We start from the raw sequence: 23,896 nt of genomic DNA on the forward strand, positions 1-23,896 counted from the left end.
ACCCCTGCCTATGGACGGTAGTACATGCCAATCCGAGCTTATGTTCGGGACTGCGAGGAGTCTGCCGCACTTCCGGCCAGGTCGCCGGATATCCGCTGAGTGACCCTTACAAGTCCTTCTTGGTTCTGAAGTGGAGTCGGTGCTGCCGTTGCTGCTCTGGTTAAATCCAGAACCGTAGCCAGACATGGGGCTGGAGGACGAGCGGAAGATGCTGACCGGGTCCGGAGATCCCAAGGAGGTGAGGCACGGCGGCGGTCGAGGGTCAGGACCCAGCCCGCCAAAACGCCCGGGCCCTCGTGGCCCGGCTTCTACCTCCCTCCCCCCGAGAGTTTGCGGGGTAGGGAGAGCTGGTTCCCTTGACCCCCAGAATCCCTCCATTGACCTTGGGCAAGTAGATGAGTAGTCTTTGGGCCTCGACCTTCCTAGTCTGTGAATACGGTGAAGGTTTAACGAGAGCGAAAATGCTGTGTTGACTACTTCTGTAAAAATACTGTCCATAGCCCTAGCTGGTTTGGCTCAGTGGATAGAGCATCGGCCTGCGGACTGGAGGGTCCTGGGTTCGATTCCGATCAAGGGCACATGCCTGGGTTGCGGGCTTGGTCCCCAGTAGGGGGCGGGCAGGAGGCAGCCGATCAACGATTCTGTCTCAATATTGATGTTTCTATCTCTCCATCTCCCTTCCTCTCTGAAATCAATAAAAAAACATTAAAATACTACCTGTATTTTTAGTCAGTCGGGTGTCTTTGATTTGACGTGTTTGGGGAAGCAGCTCAAGTCAGGAACCCCTGCCACATCTTCTGTGGCGGTTCCGGAGATTTGCCTTTTCACTAGTTTCTGTGAAAAAGGGGTTTCTTTTGGGGGAAGGTACCCTTCTCTGGGGACAGTGTGGGAATGTGCGGTAGGAGTTTTTTCCGGAGTAAGAATGCCGATAATGATTGACTGCTTACTATTTCAAGTGCTTCATGTGTGCTAATTCGTTTAAGCCACACAGTCGTCCTAGGAGGTGTTAGATACTAGTGCTGCGGTGTTACAGATGAGCGTAGAGAGGGTAAACATCTTGTCTAAGGACACACAGCTCCTCCATCACGGAGCCAGGAACTGAACCCAGGAGCAGGCTCCAGAGCTAAGACAGCCACAATGCTATACAGCCGTACAGAAGCCAGCTAGCGTTTGTTTCCAATCACATTTCCTATCCTCTGTCAGTTTTGTGCTTATGGGTTCAGAATAGTTGGAAACTAGTTTATCCCATAATTTTTCCTAGTTTTATTATTTTCAGAAAGAGGACCAGAAAGATGTGGAGCCAGCCTTAGGAAGTTCAGGGAGAATATTAGACACTTCAGTAGGGCTCACCACAGCAGTAGATGAGAAAAAGAAAGTAAATAAGTAGTTAATTTTACATTTAAGAAAATGGAGGTCTCCTGGAGATTAAATCTTTTTAGTTAGTGTGATGTTGGTTTTTCTCATTGACTGGAAATTTTACAGGAAGTATTCCATAACCAGACTTGTAGTTGGATTTGTTTTTCCAAAACAAGCCATGATACCTTTGACACAAAATTATCAAAGACACAGAACAATTAATGTAGTAGTATTGCTAATAGGGGAATGATATAAAGGTCTTGCTTCTAAGATAATTAATTTCTGGTTTCTAACTCGGGCAGAATGTGATCTGTGTTTTTTAAAAAAAATTTTAGTATGGATTTTCTTTAAAGAGCAAAGTCAAGAAACCTTATTTAGCCGAAACCGGTTTGGCTCAGTAGATAGAGCGTTGGCCTGCAAACTGAAAGGTCCCAGGTTCAATTCCGGTCAAGGGCATGTACCTTGGTTGTGGGCACATCCCCAGTAGGGGTTGTGCAAGAGGCAGCTGATCGATGTTTCTCTCTCATCTATGTTTCTAACTCTCTATCCCTCTCCCTTCCTCTCTGTAAAAAAAAAAATAAAAAATAAAAAATAAATAAAAAGAAACCTTATTTAATGGAAAACTAGAATTTTGCCTCCTAAATAACATCTTTATGTTTATTTTTTTTTAAATCTTTTAATTGATTTCAGAGAGGAAGGGAGAGAAAGATAGAAACATCAATGACACGCCCCCTACTAAGGATAGAGCCCACAACCTGGGCATGTGCCCTTGACCGGAATCGAATCCAGGATCCTTCAGTCCACAGGTCCACGCTCTATCCACTGAGCCAAACCGGCTAGGGCAACATCTTTATGTTTAGAAGAGGCCTTTGCCAATTGTGGGAATAAATGGCCTGGGTTACAGTTGAACCTGCCCTACCCCTCCTAGCTTTCATGGGCTTTGTTTTGGTCCTTTCTCTGAAGGGCATGGTAGAGAATGAGCCAGATTGTGTTGGAATTTTGGGAACATTGAGGGATGGCTGAGCTAGTTCTTTTATTTCCTTCTATACCTTCTCTTTCCGTGTCCAGCGCGGCTAGAGACTGGCCCAGTTCCTGAGTAGGGGCTGCTGGGGATTGAGAAAATGAAAGAAAGAGACAGACACAGAGATGGAAGGAAAAGGCTGGGGCTGCGTGGGACCACTGTCCTCTGACAGGGACAGGAACCCAGAGCCAATACAGCAAGTTTATTTTATACAGCAAAAACCAGGAAGTTTTACTAACGGTCAAGACAAAGGAGATTATGTGCATTCTTGGGTGGGCCTGAGTCGTACTCATTCCTGGTGCTTGGCTGGATTTAGATATCAAAACCCACCCCCTGGCACATTGGCTGAAGGTCAAGCTGACAACACTCCTGCCTCTGGCAAGGTGTGTTTCCAGGACGTGGCTCTGCGAACACCACTGGATTCAGCTGACAATAATTAAATGCTTATGTGCCTTCCCAGGCACTCTCTACACTTTCCCTTCTCCCAAAAATTGACACATGCATGACAGGTTGAAATACTGATCAAATAGACGCTTCTGCTCCAGATTTAGGCCTATGCTGATGCTCCCTTAGGGAATCTTTTTTGACATTGTTCTCTTTGGAAGAAAGAAAACTAAGTTTGAGACTTTGCACCAGAATTGGAAATATATAGGAAGGGCCTGGTGTTTCCAAACTTGTGGATGGAGACATGTAGACATCTTATATTGATAGTCTACTTATAGCCCTGAGAGTTTTGCAAGCCAAAAAGTAGTGGCTGTAACCGTCTTTAGTTAAGCTCTGGCTAAAGAAGAGTTTTGGTTTGGCCATTTTCATATTCCCAATTCAAGTTCAGAATCTAGAAAAAAAATGTTAGTTTTTCTCCTAATTTGGTTTTAGGATGTAAGGACTAAATTTAGCTATTTCTAGTAATAATGGAATTCACCAGAATTTAGAACAAAATACTTTTTTTATTTTTTTTAAATAAAATATATTTTTTATTGATTTTTTATAGAGAGGAAGGGAGAGGGAGAGAGAGTTAGAAACATCAATGAGAGAGAAACATCAATCAGCTGCCTCCTGCACACCCGCTACTGGGAATGTGCCCGAATCCAAGGTACATGCCCTTGACCAGAACCAAACCTGGGACCCTTCAGTCCTCAGGCCGATGCTCTATTCACTGAGCCAAACCGGTTAGGGCAGAACAAAATACTATTTTTATTATTATTATTATTTTAATATACTTTATTGATTTTTTACAGAGAGTAAGGGAGAGGGAGAGAGAGTTAGAAACATCAATGAGAGAGAAACATTGATCAGCTGCCTCCTGTACACCTCTTACTGGGGATGTGCCCGTAACCAAGGTACATGCCCTTAACCAGAATCGAACCTGGGACCCTTCAGTCCGCAGGCCGACTCTCTATCCACTGAGCCAAACCGGTTACGGCTTTTTTAAATATATATATATATATATATATATATATATATATATATATATATGTCTTTTTTTAATATACTTTATTGATTTTTTTTACAGAGAGGAAGGGCAAAATACTTTTTAATGTTCATAAATAATCTGGCAACTTGAATTTCTATAAGAAAATGTCTAATTAGTGTTAGCTCTCAACTGGGAGTCCCTTAGGGCTGTTGTGATTAACCAAATCATATGAAAGTGCTTTATACACTTAATAGTGTTGTGAATTCTTTAGGTCAGCAGTCGCCAACCTTTCGGGCCTCGTGGACCACCCGTGGCGACCGCTGCTTTAGGTTGTTGCTAATGAAAGTGAGATAGTATGTCCTTGAAGTATACCCAGGATTTGTTTTAACATGGTATGGTAAGCTTACAGACATTGAGAGGATTGTTTTTGAAATAAGAGTTTATTACTTACTAAAGGCCCGATGCACGAAATTTGTGCACAGGGCTCAGCCCTCGCAGCCGCAGTGGCTGCCCTCGGCCCTCTCAGCTCCAGCTTTGTCCAGCTTTGTCTGGAAAGTCATCCGGAAGGTCTTTCGGCTGTCTGGTCTAATTAGCATATTACGCTTTTATTATTATAGATAGTTCCCCAAAGAACTTAAGAGTAATAAGGCCATACCACCTAGGGCCACATAGAGAAGTGCCTGGACCACTCAGGAGCAGAAGAAGCAAAGGAAAGGAGAGCTTTGGTTTCTAAGGGAAGGAGTAGGTGAGGCAGGATAGGCAAGCTTTAGCAAGTTTAGGATTGGATAGATAGAATCATTTCAGATGCCTCTGGGCTAGAGGGTGGTCCCTAGTTGTTTGGTACTTGGCCCTGGGGTGATTAGGGCAGGGGCAATATTGGTTTAGTGTGGGAGAGTTAGATAAGTAGGTGTTGGTTAGGTATTGGGATTGGTTGTTTTACACATGAGAGGCATGTCCCCAGGCACGTTGTTGCTATCTCTAGAAATTAGCCAGCCCTGGGAGGGGCTGTCTCTAGGATTGGCAGGGCCCCTAAAATGTCAAAACATCATAAAATACAGAAATTTTAAAACATGGTTAATATAATGTCTATCATCAGTAATTACAAGATCAATATGATTGGGAATACATATGTCATAAAAATGTTGCTAACATTAATTTTGTTTTCCTTTTGTAGGAGGAAGAGGAGGAGGAATTAGTGGTAAGAGCTGTCTCAGTTTTGGAACCATCACAATAAAAGGAAGGTTGAGCTTCATAAAACTCTGCAGCCATTTTAAGAGTCTTTGTATTTGAAACTTGGAGAGAGTGGGAGTGGAAAAGGCCTTGTGTTTGGGGGTGTGGGCCTGGGAAGCTGGGTCGTTTCTGGGTTTTGGGCTTCTCCAATTGTGTCAGGGAGCAGAGCAGCATTTTCAGAGCCTGGCACTCGGTCTTTGTGGTTTAATAAAGAATTCTGAAAGGATCTTTCCCTGGATGGCCCTTCTCTATGTTAACATTGCCTTTCTAGCTGGGATTCACAGATATTACATAATCCCAAATGTTATGTTAACAAGTAAGGCCTCCTATAGATCTACTTCAAGTTTGGCCAGGTTTCCTTTATCACCTTATTTTTCAGATAGGACAGGCTTTCAGTACATACTGGCAACCTTGGAAGGCAGAAATGTGAAACTTTTTCCTACTACTTAGCATCAGAATTGAATGAGAGACCCCATTCTGCCATTTCTGGTGGCAGTATGGCTCTGCCAGCTAGCCATCTACACGATAATTCAGAGGCAGCACCTTGGTTTAGTGGTTGTATTAATCAAAGCATATGATTTGTAGATCGCCACCTGAAACCCCCATTTTGTTTTCTGTTTTGTTTGTTTGTTTCTCCATCAGGATCCCCTGACAACAGTGAGAGAGCAATGCGAGCAGTTGGAGAAATGTGTAAAGGCTCGGGAGCGGCTAGCGCTCTGTGATGAGCGCGTTTCCTCCAGGTCACAAACAGAGGAGGATTGCACGGAGGAGCTCTTTGACTTCTTGCATGCAAGGGACCACTGTGTAAGTCAGCCTATAGTCAAGAAGGGGGAAAGCTTACAGTGGCCGGGGAAGACTTGGTTCTGACAGCCTTTTCATCCTAGCATTTATTGTGGTCCAATATATGTCAGGTACAGTACTGGGCACTTTACATAAGTAATCTTACATAATCCTACCTCTTTCACTTGAGGCAGATATCATCCCCATGTTACAGATAAGAAACTGAGACTCAGAGAAGATAAATGATATCCCAACTTGTACAGCTAAACAGTGGGGAAGCTGGATTTTGTACTTTTAAGTAACAGACTATTCTTTAAAATAACTTATATCCTCCAGTGTGTCTTTTACATAGCAGTTGGTCCAAAAAGTTTTTTGTGTTTGTTTGTTTTTAAGTAATTTGTTTGACTTTCTGACATATAATAATAATAAGGTATTTTAAATTATAGGGTAGGCACACTCTCCCTTCCTCTGTCTCTAAAAAAATCAAATAAAATACATTAAAAATAATAATAAAATAAATTATAGGGTAGGCAAAGTTTGATATGGTTGTTTATGTTAAAACTGATTGGTTGGCTGATAAGCATTATGAAAAGATGTTCAATACCATAGCTATCAGGGAAATGCAGATCAAAACCACAATGAGATACTACTTCACATCCACTAGATCAGCGGTCGCCAACCTTTCGGATCTCATGGACCACCGGTTAGCAACCGCTGCACTAGATTGATTCCTATCAAAAAAATAGGTAACAAGTGTGGGCCTATGTGGGAAAATTGGAAACCTCCTACACTGCTGATGGGGATGTAAATTGGTAAAGCCTGTAGAAAACAGTCATTTTTCAAAAGGTTAAAGATACAGTTACCCATCAGTTCTATTCAGGTATATTCCTAAGAGAAATGAAAACATGTCTACATAAAAACTTATACACAAATTTTCATAGAAACTATATGTTTTTATTGATTTCAGAGTGAGGAAGGGAGAGGGACGGAGAGATAGAAACATCAGTGATGAGAGAGAATCATTGATCAGCTGCCTCCTGCACACCACCTACTGGGGATCGAGCCTGCAATGTGGGCATGTGCCCTGACTGGGAATTGAACTGTGATCTCCAGGTTCATGGGTAGATGCTCAACCACTGAGCCACACTGGCCCAGCAGAAGCATTATTCTTAATAGCCAGAACGTAGAAACAACGTAAGTGTCCATAAACTGATATATCCATATAGTGAAATATTCTTTGGCAATAAAAAGAAATCAAGGCTCGGGCCGGGTAGCTCAGTTAGTTAGAGAGTCATCCCTATACACCACGGTTGCAGGGTCATTCACATATAAGAATCAGCCAACTGCCCGGCCATTGAGCAATGGTTTGAGCATCGACCTATGAACCAGAGGATTACAGTTTGATTCTTGGTCAGGGCACATGCCCAGGTGGCAGGCTCAACCCCAGTAGGGGGTGTGCAGGAGGCAGCCAATCAATGATTTTATCACTGATGTTTCTATCTTTCTCTCTTCCTTCCTCTCTCTGAAATCAATAATAACATACCTTAAAAAAAAAAAAAAAAGAAAAAAAAAAGAATTAGTCAATGAATGTATAAATAAGTGGAACAGCAAATCTGTTCTGTCTCTTCCTTCCCTCTCTCACAAAAATAAAAAAAAAGGAAATCAAGCACTTTACCCCAAACTCTAAACATAGAATTACTGTATTGATCCAGCAGTTTCACTTCTGTGTATATAACCAAAAGAATTGAGACTTTGTTTAAGGACTTGAAAAAGATAATTTATACATGCATGTTCATAGCAGCATTCACAATATCCAAAAGGTGGATGTAACCCGAGTGTTTGTTAATAGATGGATGGCTAAACAAAATAGGAAATTTAAAGACATACTAAGTGAATCAATCAATCACAAAAGGACAAATATCATTCCACTTATATGAGATACCTTAAGTAGTCAAATTCATAGAGACAAATTAGAATGGTAGTTGCCAAGGTTTGAGGGAAGGGAAAATGGGGAATTATTATTTAATGGGTACAGAGTTTCAGTTGATGGTGAAAAAAATCTGGAGATTAATGATGGCAGGACAGTATGAATGTACTTCATACCACAAAAATGTACTGTTAAAAATGGTTATTTTTATGAGCAAAGCACTAGATTAAGATCTGGGAGTGAGACAGGCATGGTCTCTTTCTTCATTATGAGAACAGTTAGTAAATTGGTAAGTCTCTTGGGTGTAACCATCTTAGGGTGGTCTTCACTGACCCAAAATATAAAGATGCTATGCATCTCTTTACTTTCTTCAGGATTTATCACTTTCAGAAGTGGCCTTATGTGTATATTATATTTCTCTGTTATCTCTAAGTTCCATCCATAAGAGGCAGAGATATTATTGTGTTTACCGTTGTAACTCAGCACCTAGAACGGTACCTGGCATTTAGAATTGTATAAATATTTGTGGAATTGATAAGCACTACGATATGGGAAGTATACGTTTCTGTGGGGAAGACAGGAGGAACAGACTTGTATGGAAATAGGGCTTATTTAGAGAAGGCTTTCATGTTAACTTAAGTTCTAAAGAAAAAGATGAAAGAAAATGGAAAAGAGAGTTCCAGGTAGAAGGGAGATTCAGGTAACAGGGGAGTTCACTGTGGCTCAGGACAGGTGTGAGTATGTGAGAAGGGGAATTGTGAGAGAAGGGACAGGACCAGTCTAGGTCACGCAGAACCCTGTAAGCCATGACATTAAAGCTGCCAATTAATGACTTCTTTTCTTTCCTCCTTCTAGGTGGCCCACAAACTCTTTAGCAACTTGAAATAAATGTGCAGATTAATCACCCTTGGGCATCAGGATATTTCCTTGTGGTTTTGAACATGCCATTTGTTTATTTGTGTAACTGCAAGTTCATGTGAACACCTCATGGATTTTGGTTAGGCAAGTTGCTTCTATGTACTTAGCAGTGATTACATCTTAATAAAGTCCAGTAATCTGCAGACCTTTATTTTAATTGGATTTTTTATTTGAACTTTTAAGCATAAGGATGGATAATAACCCCTCTGTACCCATCACCTAGTATAGTTGCTTTTCTTAAAAAAATAAATATTTTTTAAAAAAAGGAGTGAGGAGGGGATAGGTTTGTGTAGGGAGGGGTATTGGAGTCTAAGCAAGGTGAGAAAAGGGAATCTGGGTAGTTGGGATATTGAAGATAATGGGAGCTAGCAGAGAATGAAATTACAAATACGGAAAAGGAAAAAAAAGAATGAACCGTGCAGAGTTAAGGTATTGGTATAAACTAAATAAATACAGATTTTAATGTAAGTAAATATATATATGCCAATATGTGTCCATGCAGAGAATATATGTTTTCCCTAGCTCAGCCCACAAAGGGCTTCATTCTCCAATAAAAGAAACCAGAGCCCCTTGGAGAAATGGGTGATTCCAGGGCTAGGCAGGGAAAATACAAGAGAAACCATTTTGTTCCAGAGAGAAGGAAGTACTCAAAGAACAATAGGAACGTGTCAAAAGTACACAAAACCTCTATTCAAATCTGGGACAATTTGAGAATCAAAATATGTGATGACAACCCTGGCGGGGGTAGCTTGGTTGGAGTGTCATTTTTCAATCCTCAGGTAAAGATTTTAAAAAAGTGTGTGTGATGAAAGCATTAGATTACAGCTCATTGAATAAAATAGGATCCATGAATCTGTACTAATATAAAGTGAATCACTTGAAAGTTTGGTGAGGAAAGGGATACATATTAATTACAAAAGGAGGAAGTACACTGGAGAAGCTTGGCAGGCAGTAACTTGGATTAAAGCTGACAATAATGGGACAAATAACTATCACCTATAGGCAGCAATGAAGAAAAGCAAATTTTTAAAATTCCTGCAAAAAATATATAAGCTGAATCTAACCAGATAAATTGAGGGATGTTCTATAAAATTAGACATTGTGGTCCCGCTGGAGTGGCTCAGTGGTTGAGCGTCAGCCTATGAGCCAGGAGTTCACGGTTTGATTCCAGTCAGGGCACATGTGTTGTGGGCTTGATCCCCAGTGGAGCGTGCAGGAGGCAGCTGGTCAATGATTCGCTGTCATCACTGTTGTTTCTATCTCCCTCTCCCTTCCTCTCTAAATCAATAAAAATATATTTTAAAAAACTAGACATTGTACAGAATAATCCTCACCATGTCAAGGTTGTGAAAGTAAAGGAAATACCAAAGAAGTGTTCCAGATAGACTACAGAGATAAGAATGCAACTCGTGATTCTAAACTGGATCCTGTTATTAAGGGCCTTATTGAGACAATTGGTAAAGTTAAATGGAATCTAAATATTCTATGGAAGTGATATATAAATGTTGAAAATTATTAAAACCCGGGGGGTGGGGGGCATGAGGGGATAAGGACACATATGTAATACCTTAATAAATAAAGAAAAATAAAACTACAAAAAAAAGTATTAAAAACCAAAACCCCAGTAAGTCCCAAATGTGTAGAACAGAGGCTGACTTCAGATGTAAAAGTCAACAGCTAGTGCTGTTAGCCATCACAATGCCATGTCTAGTGTTGGAACTTGACATATTTCCCCATAAAAACAATGAATAGTGATGAGGCTGAGGCTCTGAGTACTGCTAGTAGTGTATGTTGCTCAAGGGATAGGGAAAATGTTCCCAGTTCCATTTGGGGAGACAGGCTAGGTAAGCACTGTCCAATAGAATACTCTAATAATGGCAAAGTTCTGTTGTGCATTGTCCAATATGCTAGCCATATGTGGGTTTTGAGCACTTGGAATGTGGCTAACGTGATTAAGGTACTGAGTTTTAAGTTTTATTTCATTATAATTAAATAAAATTTGAATTTATATTCAAATAGTCTTGTGGCTGGTGGTTACCATATTAGACAGTGGAGGTCTAGCAGTGCAAACACAACCACCTGAGTGGTAATGGAGAAGCAGGCCCAGTGGGCATTGGAAAACTGCTTCTGCACTGTAGTCAGCTACTGCTATGTGAGAATGCTTATCCAGTGTGGCTTGATCACTTGTAAAGGAGCTAGAAATCCAAGTTTCAGATGAAATTTAATTTTTAAATGTGGACAAATAACTGTTTTAAAGCTTTAGGCCAAATTAAACACATCTATGGATTGCAATCGCTGGTTGCACGTGAGAAAAACCTATATGCAAATATTTATATACCAAAAGAAAGTGAGCCATCCCCAAAATGAGTGCCTTGTGCTTCAGAATAATCAGCAGACTGATCTTTAGCATAGACAACAAGACCAAGGAAAGCTTCAAAGAGGAACACATGACAGTGGAGCTGAGGATCTGAAGGATTTAGGTTTGCAAAAGTGGGGCAAAGAGCCACTTGAACCTAGGTGCTCTTTCAACCTATTGTCCTAGCTAGAGGGATGGCCAGCATTTCCCAGCCATTTCTGACTTAAAACCCATTTCATGGTGATCTCACAAATACCTTTACAAATGGTGACATTTTATTTGTTGTATGTAATCTGATGATTTTCAAACATCTTTAATTTCCAAAGAGCAAAGCTGAAATTTTGTAGTAAACATCCTTAATTCATTACTCAGATCTTAGTGAATGTTTCGTAAAATGTTACTAGTTTTATCATAGGAGGGAATTACCCAGAGGAAGAGTTCCAGAATTCTGCTTAGAGGATGGGGCTTGAGTCTTGCTGAGTACTAAGCTGCCAGTGAGGAGGGTGAAACTCCATGTATCCAGGCAAAGAACTATAGGCAGTCCTCGGATTCCGTCTGAGATCCGTTCCTACGGCACGACGTAACGCGATTTTCGCCGTAAGTCAGAATCCACCTACATAAGCTCCTGTCCTATGTCACTCACATGGAGCACATACTCAGCAGTAATGAAGTGAAACAGTCAAAAAAATTTTAAAAGAAAGATAACAATTCCTGACTTTTACTTGTGGTAAATAAATTATAAAAAAACATAAAGCACATATGTACATACATCAAAATGACGGAACTTTTTTTTTTTTTTTTGTAAATGGGAGATGGCAATGTAACCACAAAATGATGTAAGTCGAGTACGACGTAACTCGAGGACTGCCTACTGGATAGCTGTAAATGCAGTAATTCCCAAAGTTAACAGAGGACTGGGAGATGTTTTAATTTTGACCAGCTAATATGGGGAGTTCCTGTTGAATTTTTTGAACACCTGGAATACTGAACTTGAACTCCAGAAGGGGTACCTCAGCATAAAGCTCAAACCAGCTGTGGAGAGGCTACTTACAAATCTTAAAATGAGCCATGAAAGGATCAAGCTGACTAACACAAAAACCTGACTGCCGGCCAGAACCAAGTTCAAGACATTTTAGCCCGGCTGGTGTGGCTCAGTGGTTTAGTGTTGACCCATGAACCAGGAGGGCATGGTTTGATTCCCAGTCAGGGCACATGCCTGGGTTGGTTCTCTCTCACTGATCTTTCTCTCTCCCTTTCCTTTCCTTTCTGAAAAAAGTAAAATATATATATTTTTAAAAGACATTTTAAAGGAAGACAACAAAATTCAGCATTCAACAATGTGAATTTCATAGTACTAAGAATTCAATTAAAAATTGCTAGACATGCAAAGAAGCAGGTAAATGTGACCAAGAGAAAAAAGTCAATAAAAACAGACCCAGAATGACAGAGATGATAAAATAGTATACAAGGACTTTGAAATTGCTATTATAGCCCTAGCTGGTTTGGCTCTAGCCCTAGCTAGTGAATAGAGTGTCGGCCTGTGGACTGAAGGGTCCTGGGTTTGATTCTGGTCAAGGGCATATGCCGGGGTTGTGGGCATGATCCCCAGTTGGAGGCGTGCAGGAGGCAGCCAATCAATTATTCTCTCTCATTGATGTTTCTATTTCTCCCATCCTCTCTGAAATCAATAAAAATATATTTTTAAAAAAGTAATTGCTATTATAAATATATTGAAGAATTTAATGGAAATCAACATAATGAGTAGTGGAAAATATAAAAATGAATCAAATAGAATATATGGAGCTTAAAAATACAAAATGTGGAAAAAAACCATTATCTGCCCTGGTTGGGTGGCTCAGTTGGAGCATCATCCTGTACCTCAAAAGATACAGAGGTCATGGGTTTGATTCCTGGTTGGAGCATGTATGGGAGACAACCAATCGATGTTTGTCACTCCCTCTCTAAAAATCAAACATGTCCTCAAGTGAGGAATTTAAAAATCTACACTAATAAAAGAGAAAGATGCAAATTGATCATACCTTCATGATGCCTACCAGCCAATCAGGAGTGAGTATGCAAATTAACCCAACAAAGGTGGTGGGTTAATTTGCATACACAGGCCGCTAGTGGCAGGGGGCAGGACCCAGGCGTTCTGCACCGCCCCAGCCGCTTTGCGCCTCTGGATAGCATGGGAAGGTGCAAAGGCGGCTCCGGCTGGAGCAAAGGTGGTGCCGGCAGCCAGGGGAAGGAAGGCCCATTCTTGCACGAATCTTCATGCATCGGGCATCTAGTAATAAAATAAAAATACAGTGGCCTCGCTGTGCACCGGAGCCCAAAGACCCACCATGATGTGTGGGCAGAGCAGGAATGGAGGCAAGAGGCCTCTTGAACCAGAGGGGAGCAGAGGTGTGGACCTGAGGAGAGGAAGGGAGCCCATCTGGAGCCTACAGGGGTTTAGGTTTTGAGGAGCCATCCTTGTGAAATTATCAGCTGGGACACAGCTAACTTCTGATACTGCTGCGGCCGAGAGTTCATGGACACCTGCCAGCAAAGGTACCCTCTTATTTCTGAGCGGAGCGCCTGGCAGGATGTCCCTGCAGCATGTGGAGGAAAGAGCAGAGGGCTTGGATCCTAGAGGCTGCGAACAAGTCCTGGCCACTGCGTCTCAGCTTGTGTCCTGAAGGGACCTCTATATCTCTGGGGTGTTAACTCTTGCAACCCCTCTCCCGGGCAATACAGTGACATAGCCACAGTGACAAATGCACAGAGGGCCCTGGAGCCTCCTGGGTTCGTGAAAATGGGGACCACACACATCAGCTTCAGAGACTGAACTGATTCCCCATCTAGCTCTGCTCGATCCGGGCTGAGGGAAGCGCTGAGGCCTGGTTCTGGCCTGTGAAATGGGAATGATGTGCTGGACTGGCTGGGCGGCAGGGATGACCCTTACCTTCTGCAGTAACAGAAATGGGACAGCAGATGGCGGCAGCCTCTGCCACCTCCTCCCAAGGCAGGCAGCTGGGCTGGGCTGGGCTGGGCTGGGCTGAAACCACAGCTGGTTACCCTTTAGAAGGGGTAGGTGGGAGGCTGAAGGAGGGCTTTGGGGCCAGGTGGGCATCCAGCTGCCCTGGGAGGTCTGTTCCGCCTGCCACTCTGCAGACAGGTCTTCTCTGGTGGCCGCACTGCTCAGGCCGAGCCCTTCAGGAGCTGGACAGCAGCACAGACTCGGTGCTCAAGGTGTTTGGGGCGGGGGAGGGGGGGACGGAGTGCCCACCTGGTGCCTGTACCCCTCTGTCCAAGGGGTCACCCCACCGGCCCCTCCAGGCTGGTTTAAGGACCCTGGGGCTGCAGGCAGGACCAGGGGGACTAGTTGCAGGCTGGGGCTCGGGCTCAGCAGGCCCCTGGAGCTGCAGGGGAGTGCTGAGGGTGCTGTGTGCTGAATGGGGGGCTCCAGGCGATGAGAGATGCTGCCACCGAGGCGGGGTGGCATGAGGGACCTGGATGAGGCCGCACAGGGGAGGAGCCACGTCTCACAGAGGGAATGTAGGAAATCAGTCGGTTTGCAGATCCGGAATCAATTTCTTTTCGAGGTAAAACAAAATCTGCCAGGGAAGGCAGGTGGAGGAAGCCAGGCCCAGGAAAAATAATGCTACTTTGTAATCTGAGCCACAGACGGCGAGGGGAGTCAGGGCATTCTCTACACAAGGCCCTCGCCCCAATGCAGCGGGACTCCACCACGGTTACCAGCTAGGAGGGACCGAGGGACAAAGAGAGCAGCCGCCCAGAGGCACTGGTGCAATGACAGGACCCCTGTCCACTGGGGTGGGGGTGGGGTGGGGGAAAGGATGAAGCCCATCAGAGCAAATGGCCACAGGGTGAGGGGCCGCTTACCCAGAGGTCACAGGTAAAGGAGACACAGGCTGTGGGCAGCCCAGGGTTCCATTTTTAGCTCTGTCCTTTTACTGCTGTGTGCCCTGGAGGAAGTAGCTCGCCCTCTCTGTGCTGCAGTAGTCTCACCTGTACAATGGGCCACCCCTGCTCCTCACAGGAGTGTGGGGTGCTTGTGTGTGTGCCCCACCTGCCCTGAGGGCTTTCCGCTCCCTAATCAGCACCCCGGGCCCACCACCCTTCCCTCCCCAGCCTTCCAGGGACTGCACAGGCCCCTCTGGACCTCTTGCATGGACTCTGGACAGGCCACTGCTCTCCTGCCTCCTTTTCAACCCCAGCTGTCACAGTCCAGCAGGAAAGGGATGGCACATGCAATTTCTTGAAAGGACTTTGGCAAAGGGACTGCTGACAGGTGTGAGAGCTGGGGCAGACAGCCAACCAGGGAGGTGGCACCTCAGAAACAGAATCTATGCAAGGTCTCAAGGGGGCGGGGCCACATGATCAAGTGGAAGTGGTCACGTGATCTCCCAAGAGTGGGCCGTGAACAAGGCGGTGGGGCCATGTGAAAAGGCGGGAGAAGTCAGGTGAGGACTGGGGAGGGGCCACGCGCGTGAAGATGGAAGGGGTGTGCTGGGGGCCCCAGAAGCTGAAGAGGCAGGAAGGACCTTCCCCTGGAGCCCTTTGAGGGAGCACAGCCCCAGAGACCCTGCTTTTAAATTCTGGCCCCAGAATGCCAGAGCACAGACATGTTCCTGCTTGTTTAGGCCAGTCTGTAGTCATCGGAGCAGCAGCCTCAGGAAATAAGACTCCTCCTTGCCCCTCCTTTTGGGGCTTTGATTGGGTTCTGTGGCCAGCAGAGCCCTGTGCTCTGGCAGGGGAGACCCCCTAGACCCCTCCCTGCAGGGGCTCACAGGGAGATCCATCCCTGTATCTGTACCTCGGCCCTGTCTCCCATTCCCCTGGGGGCGCCTGGGCAGCGACAGTGCAGTGGGCACCCAGGGCAGGCTGCTTGGTGGGAAGTGCAGACTATGTGGCCCAGGGACTCCTCGCAGCCTTGTGGAGCCCCCAGCGGCAGGATGATGCAGGGTACTCCCCAGCCCCTCCCTTACCTCCCAGGCCTTCCCCGTACTGAGACCAGCCTGGGCCTCTGCTTCCTGGAGCACCTGGGTTGACAGGAGCCAGCACCTGGGTTGCCCTGCCTATATTTTAGAAGCCAAAACTGAGGCTCAGAGAGGGGAAGCAGAGGTCCCTACCCCTCCCCCCCCAACTCAGCCCAGCTCACTGGAGGCTCCTGCAGCTGCCACCTGGTTGCCATGGTGTCGGAGGAGGAGGAGGAACAGATTTCTGAGAAGCAATCCAAAAATACACACCAGCTGGCCTCTCCTTTCTCACTCCTCCAGCTTCAAAGCCTCCTTTTGTGCAGGTAGGCGGGGCCTCTTCCTGGCCAGGCAGCAGAGAGCAAAGAGGTCAAGGAGGCAGAGGGTCCAGGTAGTGGGTTCTGGGACCCCAACCTCACCCAGCAGATTTTCTGGACCTGAGCCCAACCTTTGACACTAACCCTTAACATTTGACCCTTGACACCAAGCCTAATAATCCTAACAACCCTAAAAATCCTAACCCTATCCCCAACTCCCAACCCCACCCCACCCTACCCAACCCTACCCCTAACCCTAATCCTAACCCACCTTTTCACTTCAAATTCATCTCTTACAAAGCAAATTCATCTTTTGCAAAGCAAATGCAACTTTGGCAAAGCAAATTCACCTTTTTCAAAGCAAATTCACCATTTCCAAAGCAAATTAAAAATTTCCACTTCAAATTCATCGTTTGCAAAGCAAATTTATCTTTTGCATATAAAATTCATCTGTTGCAAAGCAAATTCACCATTTCCAAAGAAAATTCACCTTTTCCACTTCTGACTCTGACCCTGACCCCGACCCCGACCCCTAACCCCTAAATCCTAAACCCTAACAACTAACCCTAACAACCCTAACCACAATGGTAACCCTAACCTTTGACATTTGATTCCTTACTTTGACCCTTGATATTTGACATTTAATGACTGGAACTTGCCCTTTGACCCTTGGACTCTTGACATATTATATTTTGACCCCGACCTTAGACCATGAGCCTTCACAAATCCTAACAACCCTAACCCTACACTCTAGACCCTGAACCCTAGACACTAGATCCTTGATGCTAGATCCTGGACTTTTGAACCTTGACATGCTGACCCTTGACTTTTGACTTTTGACCCCTTACCCATGTTCTTTGATTTTTCCACACTAACCCTTGACACGTGACCCTTGACACCAAGCCTAACAACGCTAGCAACCCTAAAAATCCTAACCCTAACCCTAACACCATCCCCAACAACCAACCCCACCACACCCCACCCAACCTTACCCCTACCCCTAACCCTAACCCACCTTTTCACTTCAAATTCATTTTTTGCAAAGCAAATTCATCTTTTTTTTTTTAAATCACCATTTTTATTTTATTTTTTTATTGATTTCAGAGAGGAAGAGAGAGAGAGATAGAAACATCAACGATGAGAGAGAATCACTGATCGGCTGCCTCCTGCACAACCCCCACTGGGGATTAAGCCCACAACCCAGGCATGTGCCCTTGACCGGAATTGAACCCGGGACCCTTCAGTCCGAAGGCCAACACTATCCACTGAGCCAAACCAGCCAGGGCCAAATTCATTTTTTTGAAAGCAAATTCATCTTTTGCAAAGTAAATTCATCATTAGCAAAGCAAATTCATCTTTTCCAATTCGTATTCCTCTTTTGCAAAGCAAATTCATATTTTGCCAAGCAAATTCATCTTGTGCATATCGAATTCATCTGTTGCAAAGCAAATTCACCGTTTCTACTTTTGATCCTGACCCTGACCCTAACCCAACCCTAACCCCTAAACCCTAACCCTAACCCTAACCCTGATATTTACCCCCTGACCCTTGACCCCTGATCCCTGACCTTAGAAATTTGACCTTTGGCATCTGGCTTTTGATCCTGACTATTGATTTTTGAACCCTAACACTTGACATTTGACCTCTGACCTTTGATGCCTGAAACTTGCCCTTTAACCTTTTATGTTTGACACTTTGACCCCTGACCTTCAACCATGGCCCTTTGCAAACCCTAACAACCCAAACCATACACCAAAAATGTCAAACTTGTGGCCCCATGCGGCCCACAATGAATATTTTTGTGGTGCAGCCAATATAACAGTATGTAAGAAACGTTTTAATAAAAATTTCATAACTTAATTTTTACAATATCCTGTTATACATAATCCTATATAATAAAAGGCTAATATGCAAATTGTCTTCTTGACAGGGAGTTCGATCGAGAGTTTGACCAGGGGCCAGGGCTGTTCAGCCAACTGCCCATGGCCCCTCCCCCCAGCTGGCCCCGCCCCCGATTGGCCCCTCCACCTGATCGGGGGCAAGGCCGGCCAGTGAACTGCCTGTGGCCCCTCCTCCTGGCGGCCCGGCCCAATCGGCCCCCATTTGGGTGGGCCGGCCAGACCCCACCAGTGCCTGAATTTGTGCACTGGGCCTCTAGTTATTAATAATGAACTATGACATTAGCTAATGACTGATTGCAATAATGGTGTTGCATTCATTTCTCTTACATGCCTTACGTGCAGGTGCACCATTTCTCTTCACTAATACCAGCAGCAAATATTTTAGCAGCTGATTGCCACATCGTTAGTCTTGGACTGACTTGTTTGGTACGTGCAACAGGACATATTTTACTTTCGGAGAACAAGAAAAATAAATTTATTTGCATTACACTTATTAATTTGTGCAGTTATTCAGTGTCTGGTAAGTTAATGTTCAAGAAAAAATATTAATTTTTAATTAAATGTTCTATTATTTTATGTTAACGATTACTCATTTATTTTAGCCCTTTGTATTCAGCATGTCTCTATCGAAATCAAGTGGTAGTAAAAATAAATGAAAAATTGCTGACGAACATTGAAATTTCCAAGAAAAGTGGGAATTGGAGTATTTTTGCTGTGAAGTAAAAATAAAATAATCTACTTGATATGTAATAATGCTATTAGTGTACCAAAGTTATACAACATTAATCATCACTATGAACAACATAAATCAAAATATGATAATTACGAGGGATTAATGAGACAGAAAAGTTGAAAGAGCTCAAGTTGGCACTGAAAAAGCAATAGTGCATGTTGACTCAAGTATCACAAGAAAGTGAAGCGGCCGGCGGTGCATGCCAGCTACAACTTGTCAGAGTTGACAACTAAACACTCGAAACCTTTTACTGAAGGTGATGTCATCAAGGAATGCCTGATTGAAGCTGCAAAAATTGTTTGTCCTGGAAATGTGAAGTCTTTTCAAACAATCTCTTTGTCTCAAAAACATTTGCAGAAAGAGTTACTGATTTGGCCGACAATTTAAATATTCAGATCAAAGCAAAATCATCTAGTTTTGAAGCTTTTCCCATTGCCTGTGACAAGAGTATTGGACACTGGAGGAGTAGCTCGGTTAGCCATGTTTCTTCGTGCTTGTGACACGGATTTCAACATTTTTGAGGAATGACTGGAACTAGTGCCAATGCGTAACACTAGTACAGGACAAGATATATTTAATTGTGTTTTTAAACTTCCGCAAAAATGCAATCTACCTCTCTCAAAATTAACTTCTGTAGCTACAGATGGAGGTCCTTTGATGACCGGAAAAAACAATGGCAAAAAAAAAACAAAGTGAAATTTTGATCCAAGATTCTTCATACGCATTGCATTATACATCAAGAGGTATTAAACATGGAAAATGTGTTGACATCTATCAAAAAAATTATCAATTTCATAAGATCTTGAAGTTTAAATCAGTGACAGTTCTCTGCTTTCTTAAGTGAATTAGCGCATATTCCAGCTTGTTCTACTATACCGAGGTACGTTGGCTATCCTGCTCCAAGGTTCTTAACAATTCTGGGACTTGAAAGAAGAAATATGTCAGTTCTTAATAACTAAAAATCAAGACACAAGCCTGTTTTTTGACACAATATGGTTGCAAGATTTATCCTTCATGGTTGATATAACAAAACACTTATATGATTTAAGCTTAAAACTGCAAGGAAAAGATCAGATTATTACAAACATGTGTGACCAAGTCAAAGCATTCAAATGTAAGCTAGTCCTTTGGGAAAAGCAGTTGAAAAAATGAAGATTTAACTTTCTGACATGCAACATGAACAAATCAAGTTTAGGTGAAACTGCATCGTATCACAAATATGCAGAAAAAATTTTAAGCCTTAAAATTGAATTTGAAACAAGGTTTTCAGGTAAAATTTTTGGAAGACAAGTTTTCTTTGATTTTTTTCAATAAATATAGAATCAGTACCTAATCAAATGCAAATGGAGGTAATTGAGATCCAGTGCAATTCAGATTTGAAGGCAAAATTCAGTGAAATTGGCATGCCTGAATTTCACAGGTTTGAAAATACTCGAAAATTCGCATATGAAATTATTTCCATGTTTGGAAGTACTTATTGGGGTGAGCAGTTATGTACAATTAAGAAAGGAAATAAGTCTCCTGTCAGATCCAGAATTACTGACATTCACCTTGGGTCAGTTTTGAAAGTAATCATGATGGGGAAAATGAGACATTTTGGGCGGGTTAGCAATCTGAATCTGTGCTAGCAGCCTGAACGCACATTCCTGTTAACCTACAGCCTAGTCACTACCCCTTCCTTAATTATCTGTTCTTGCAAGACCTGTTTACCTAAGTACTCCCATTTTACAGAGGCCATAAACCATGCACAATACACAACCCTCAGAGGGGGTTATCAGCCCTGGCGCCAGGCCAGGCCTTTAGGTGTGGTCTCACGGCCCCTATCCCAACACACGGGGCTTTTTGCAAAGCCCTCGAAAGGTCCGGAAGTCCATCCATATTTGGGGGACAAAGAAACCAAAAGGGTATAAAGGGAGAGCTCCCTCCATATTGGCTTGCTCAGGATTTGGAGAGAAACAGTCTCCCCTGAGTCACTGTACCGGTACATGAGGAACATCTGAAAATAAATGGGTTTTTCCTGTATCTCCAGTACTCCTGCGTATTTTTCGGTCACCTGGTAAATTCTGTAACAATCACTTCGAACAAGATCCCCCCCAAAGTAGGAAAGATGGTAGCAGAGAAGAGATACCAAGTGTCAGGAAGAAACATTAATTTTCTTTTTTTTTTTAAGAAACATTAATTTTATCATTGCTCTTGTTCTTTTTCTTTGTACTATACTTTTCGAAACCCATGTTTCTATGAAAACTGAAGCTTTTGTTTTTTTTTGCGGCCCACATAAACTTAAACCTTGTTTATTTGGCCCGTGTTAGCCTTTGAGTTTGACATGCTTGAGCTAGTGTGTTAGGGAGAAAGGCCTCCATTCTGGGAAATCCCAGACTGTGCAAGGGCCTGAGGGCTGACCTTGAGCAGGGGTTTTTAAACGGAATACTTTCTGCAAACAAAGCCTTACCTGTCGGCCATTATATAAGACAGATGAGACGAAGCTGCTTGGGGCGAAGTGGTATGTGTTGAAGGTGCCCGCCCAGGGAGATGGACCAGAGTCCCCTTCCCCCTGGAGCTCTGGGTCCCAGGGAGATGGGGGTTGAGGTTGGTCCTGGCAGTGGGATGGGGCCGCCAGGAGAGAGGGAGAGGCCTGGGCAGAGCGGAGTGGGTAATATTTACTAACTTTTACAGAAGGGCTTCAATATTTTCAGAATTGCAAGTTCATGACAGTGTGGCTGGGCCAACGAACTCATCTTTCACAGCAAGAAGTTAGTCTATACAAACAAAAATGAAAATATGTCCTTGGGAAAAATCATAATGACTTCAACCTTTAATGTCCTCACAGTTTCTTTTTTTTTAATCTTGAAGGGATATTTTAGGGGAAGTATCTCTTGTCTAGAGGAAAGGTTTATATAAATTCAGCAATTCCATCAACTTCTCTTTTTCTTTTGTGAAATTCAAGTAAAATTAAATTTAAAACTGTATCCGAAATATGATTGTTACAGTTTTACAAAAGTATCTCTACCCATCTGTTCATTACCCATGCTTCTCTTCTTGTATTTGCATATTAAGTTGTCAAAATGATGTTCATCTAATGTTATTGGTTATTCTGGCTGGTGGGATTTAGGTTGTTTTTTTTTTTTACTTCCATTTTTGGGATTTCAGCATGTTTTACTGAATTCTTTATAATGAACAGATGCCAGTTTTTATTTTTTATTGAACAAGTTGATGCCAGGTTGCCATGTTTACTGATAACTAGGTTTTTGCTTACTACACCTCATAAATCTTTTCTCCTAGGTTTCCCTGAAATTATTGTATGCTGCCACTGGGTGGCAGTAGGCACAGCAGTATTTGGGGAGGTGCTGTTGACCCTCCATCCCCCCACAGGTCTCAGATAAGACTTTGGATTCCAGATTTGTAAGTTCTCAACAACTTTTTTTGTTTTGTTAATTATGTCTATTGTTTATATGTTCTAAATCCACAAGATATTATTTAAAACAGTCAATATTTATTTAGTTTTATCTACCTTTTACTTTGGCACTCTTTATTCTTACTTATTTACTCCCTTCATCTGGGATAGTTTTCCCTCTGCCTGATGACCTCTTAATGTTTATTTTGAGTGTGGGTGAGCTGGTGAGAAACCTGACACCCCTTCATGTTCCCTTCTGAAGGGTCTTCTAGCCTAGTGCTGCTTGCTCCATCCTATGTAATAAAAGCCTAATATGCAAATTGTCCCCTCAACGGGGAGTATGACCAGGGGGTGGGGCCGGCCTGCCAACTGCCTGCAGCCCCTCCCCACTGCCAGCCCCTGGCCAGCCACCAGGCAGCCAGGGGAAGGGAGGCAGGCTGGTGGCTGGCAGCTGTTAGGAACCCCACCCATACATGAATTTTGTGCACTGGGCCAGGGGTTCTCAGAGCTCCTTGAGTCTGTGGCTTGATGTCTTTTGGAAATACTCAGCCATTATTTCTTCAAGTATCACTTCTGCTTTATCCTCTCCTTTCCTCCTAAGACCGGAATCTCACACGTGTTACACTTTTACACTGTGTCTCCCATTTCTCTAATGTTCTTTCTCTGTATTTTCCGTCCGACGTCCTTTCCATGCTTCAGTCTGTGTATTCCCGACAAAGCTAAATTCTAGCTCACGAATCCTCTTTTCTGCTCGCACAGGTGCCCTGTTATTTCTGAGCGGAGCGCCTGGCGGGATGTCCCTGCAGCATGTGGAGGAAAGAGCAGAGGGCTGATCCTAGGGGCTGAGTACCAGTCCTGGCCACCGCGTCCCAGCTTGTGCCCTGAAGGGACCTCTGGAAGCGGCTGTTTCTTCCTCTATAAAACTGTCTTGGTGCCCATCTCCTGGGGTGGGATGTGCAGATGAAGGCAGGAGAGTCGACAGCTTCGACTGTGTGTGGCATTAATTACCAGGGCTGCATGTCACCAGTGCGGACAGTGCAAGGTCAACAGAACAAAGAGAACGTCCCTTGGCCTCCCCGTGCCTCAGTTTCCCTCAAACTGAGTGCACTTTTCCAGCTCTGACGGATCTGGGTCTCACCTTCCCCACAACAGGAGCCCGGGACACCTGCCCTTCCCTCCAGGAGGGTGTGGGCGCCCCCTGGAGGCAACCAGAGGAAAGGGGCCGGGCCTCCACTCCCCTTTAACAAAAGCCTTTCTGCACGTTTGTCTCTTCAGATAACACCGGGGAGTTAACTCTTGCAGCCGCTCTGCAGGGCAATACAGTGACATAGCCACAGTGACAAATGCACAGAGGGCTCTGGAGCCTCCTGGGTTCGTGAAAATGGGGACCACACACATCAGCTGCAGAGACCGAACTGATTCCCCACCCAGCTCTGCTCCATCCGGGCTGAGGGACCCACCGAGGCCTGGTTCTGGCCTGTGAAATGGGAATGATGTGCTGGACTGGCTGGGCGGCAGGGATGACCCTTACCTTCTGCAGTAACAGAAACGGGACAGCAGATGGCGACAG

At 43.9% G+C, this 23,896-nt stretch overlaps 1 protein-coding gene across 2 annotated transcripts; it reads left to right on the top strand.

Annotated features, from left to right (window-relative positions):
• Positions 1 to 65: 65 nt before the first annotated feature.
• On the top strand, positions 66 to 8,789 carry UQCRH (ubiquinol-cytochrome c reductase hinge protein). Of its 2 annotated transcripts, XM_079776327.1 has the most exons (4): positions 66 to 238; positions 4,966 to 4,989; positions 5,664 to 5,825; positions 8,584 to 8,789. In XM_079776327.1, the coding sequence occupies exons 1-4, from the start codon at positions 185 to 187 to the stop codon at positions 8,614 to 8,616; spliced, it is 273 nt and encodes a 90-aa protein (XP_079632453.1). In that variant the 5' UTR covers positions 66 to 184; the 3' UTR covers positions 8,617 to 8,789. The 2 variants fall into 2 exon arrangements, with proteins under 2 accessions (XP_079632453.1, XP_079632454.1); XM_079776328.1 differs by lacking the exons at positions 66 to 238; positions 4,966 to 4,989 and adding an exon at positions 5,285 to 5,546.
• Positions 8,790 to 23,896: the final 15,107 nt, after the last annotated feature.

Source organism: Cnephaeus nilssonii (assembly GCF_951640355.1).
Source record: "Cnephaeus nilssonii genome assembly, chromosome: 7".
In the NCBI taxonomy this organism is placed as follows: domain Eukaryota; kingdom Metazoa; phylum Chordata; class Mammalia; order Chiroptera; family Vespertilionidae; genus Cnephaeus; species Cnephaeus nilssonii.